The sequence below is a fragment of the Penaeus monodon genome, chromosome 25 (genome assembly GCF_015228065.2).
Source record: "Penaeus monodon isolate SGIC_2016 chromosome 25, NSTDA_Pmon_1, whole genome shotgun sequence".
In the NCBI taxonomy this organism is placed as follows: domain Eukaryota; kingdom Metazoa; phylum Arthropoda; class Malacostraca; order Decapoda; family Penaeidae; genus Penaeus; species Penaeus monodon.
This window is the reverse complement of record NC_051410.1, coordinates 4,412,320-4,412,915: the sequence shown is the minus strand read 5'-3', so window position 1 is coordinate 4,412,915 and position 596 is coordinate 4,412,320. Positions and strand designations below refer to the sequence as shown.

At 41.3% G+C, this 596-nt stretch overlaps 1 protein-coding gene across 1 annotated transcript in view; it reads right to left on the bottom strand.

Annotated features, from left to right (window-relative positions):
• Positions 1-337, bottom strand: part of LOC119589306 (vigilin-like) — an 8,484-nt gene extending 8,147 nt beyond the window's left edge. The window contains exon 1 of the mRNA XM_037937928.1: positions 301-337. Within this exon, the coding sequence (XP_037793856.1) occupies positions 301-337 (37 nt within the window). The remainder of the gene's footprint in view (positions 1-300) is intronic.
• Between the last annotated feature and the right edge of the window lie 259 nt (positions 338-596).

The window sequence follows — 596 nt, the reverse complement described above, 5'->3', positions numbered from 1 at the left end:
CGTGGGGGGGGGGAAGGGGTAACTGATGCATGTATATTTTTATGACCATGCGGTGGCTTCTTAGTTATGGGACGCTGCTGGAACTTCAGGAAATCTGGCCATTATCCATTCCCCTTTAAGTCTGGCCATTCTATATTTCTCCTTAAGTTTGACCATCAATCATTCCCCCTCAAGTCTGGCCATTATGTGTTCCTTCTCAAGTCTGGCCATCATGTATTTCTCCTTTAGGTCTGGCCATTCTGTATTTCCTCTCAATCTGGTCACTATGTGTTAAGCATGGCCTTTAAGTATTCTCCTTACATCTGGCCACAATATTCTTTTCCTTTGGTATGGCCATTATGTCTCTTTTTAAGTATAGCTATTAAGTATCCTCCTTAAGTATGGCCATTCTGTATTCCCTCTCAAGTCTGTGTCTTACATATTCTTCCTCTTAAACGTATGTTCTTTAAGTACGTCTGACAGAACACTAAGGACACATGCTATTCTGTTATTAGTCGGAGGAACTAGCGATTCCCATGCTTTTAAATTCTTGATGACTGCCCAGGAATGACATTTGATGCTTTCTGTTAAGTGATTCATGCAATGGTGGCTTACAT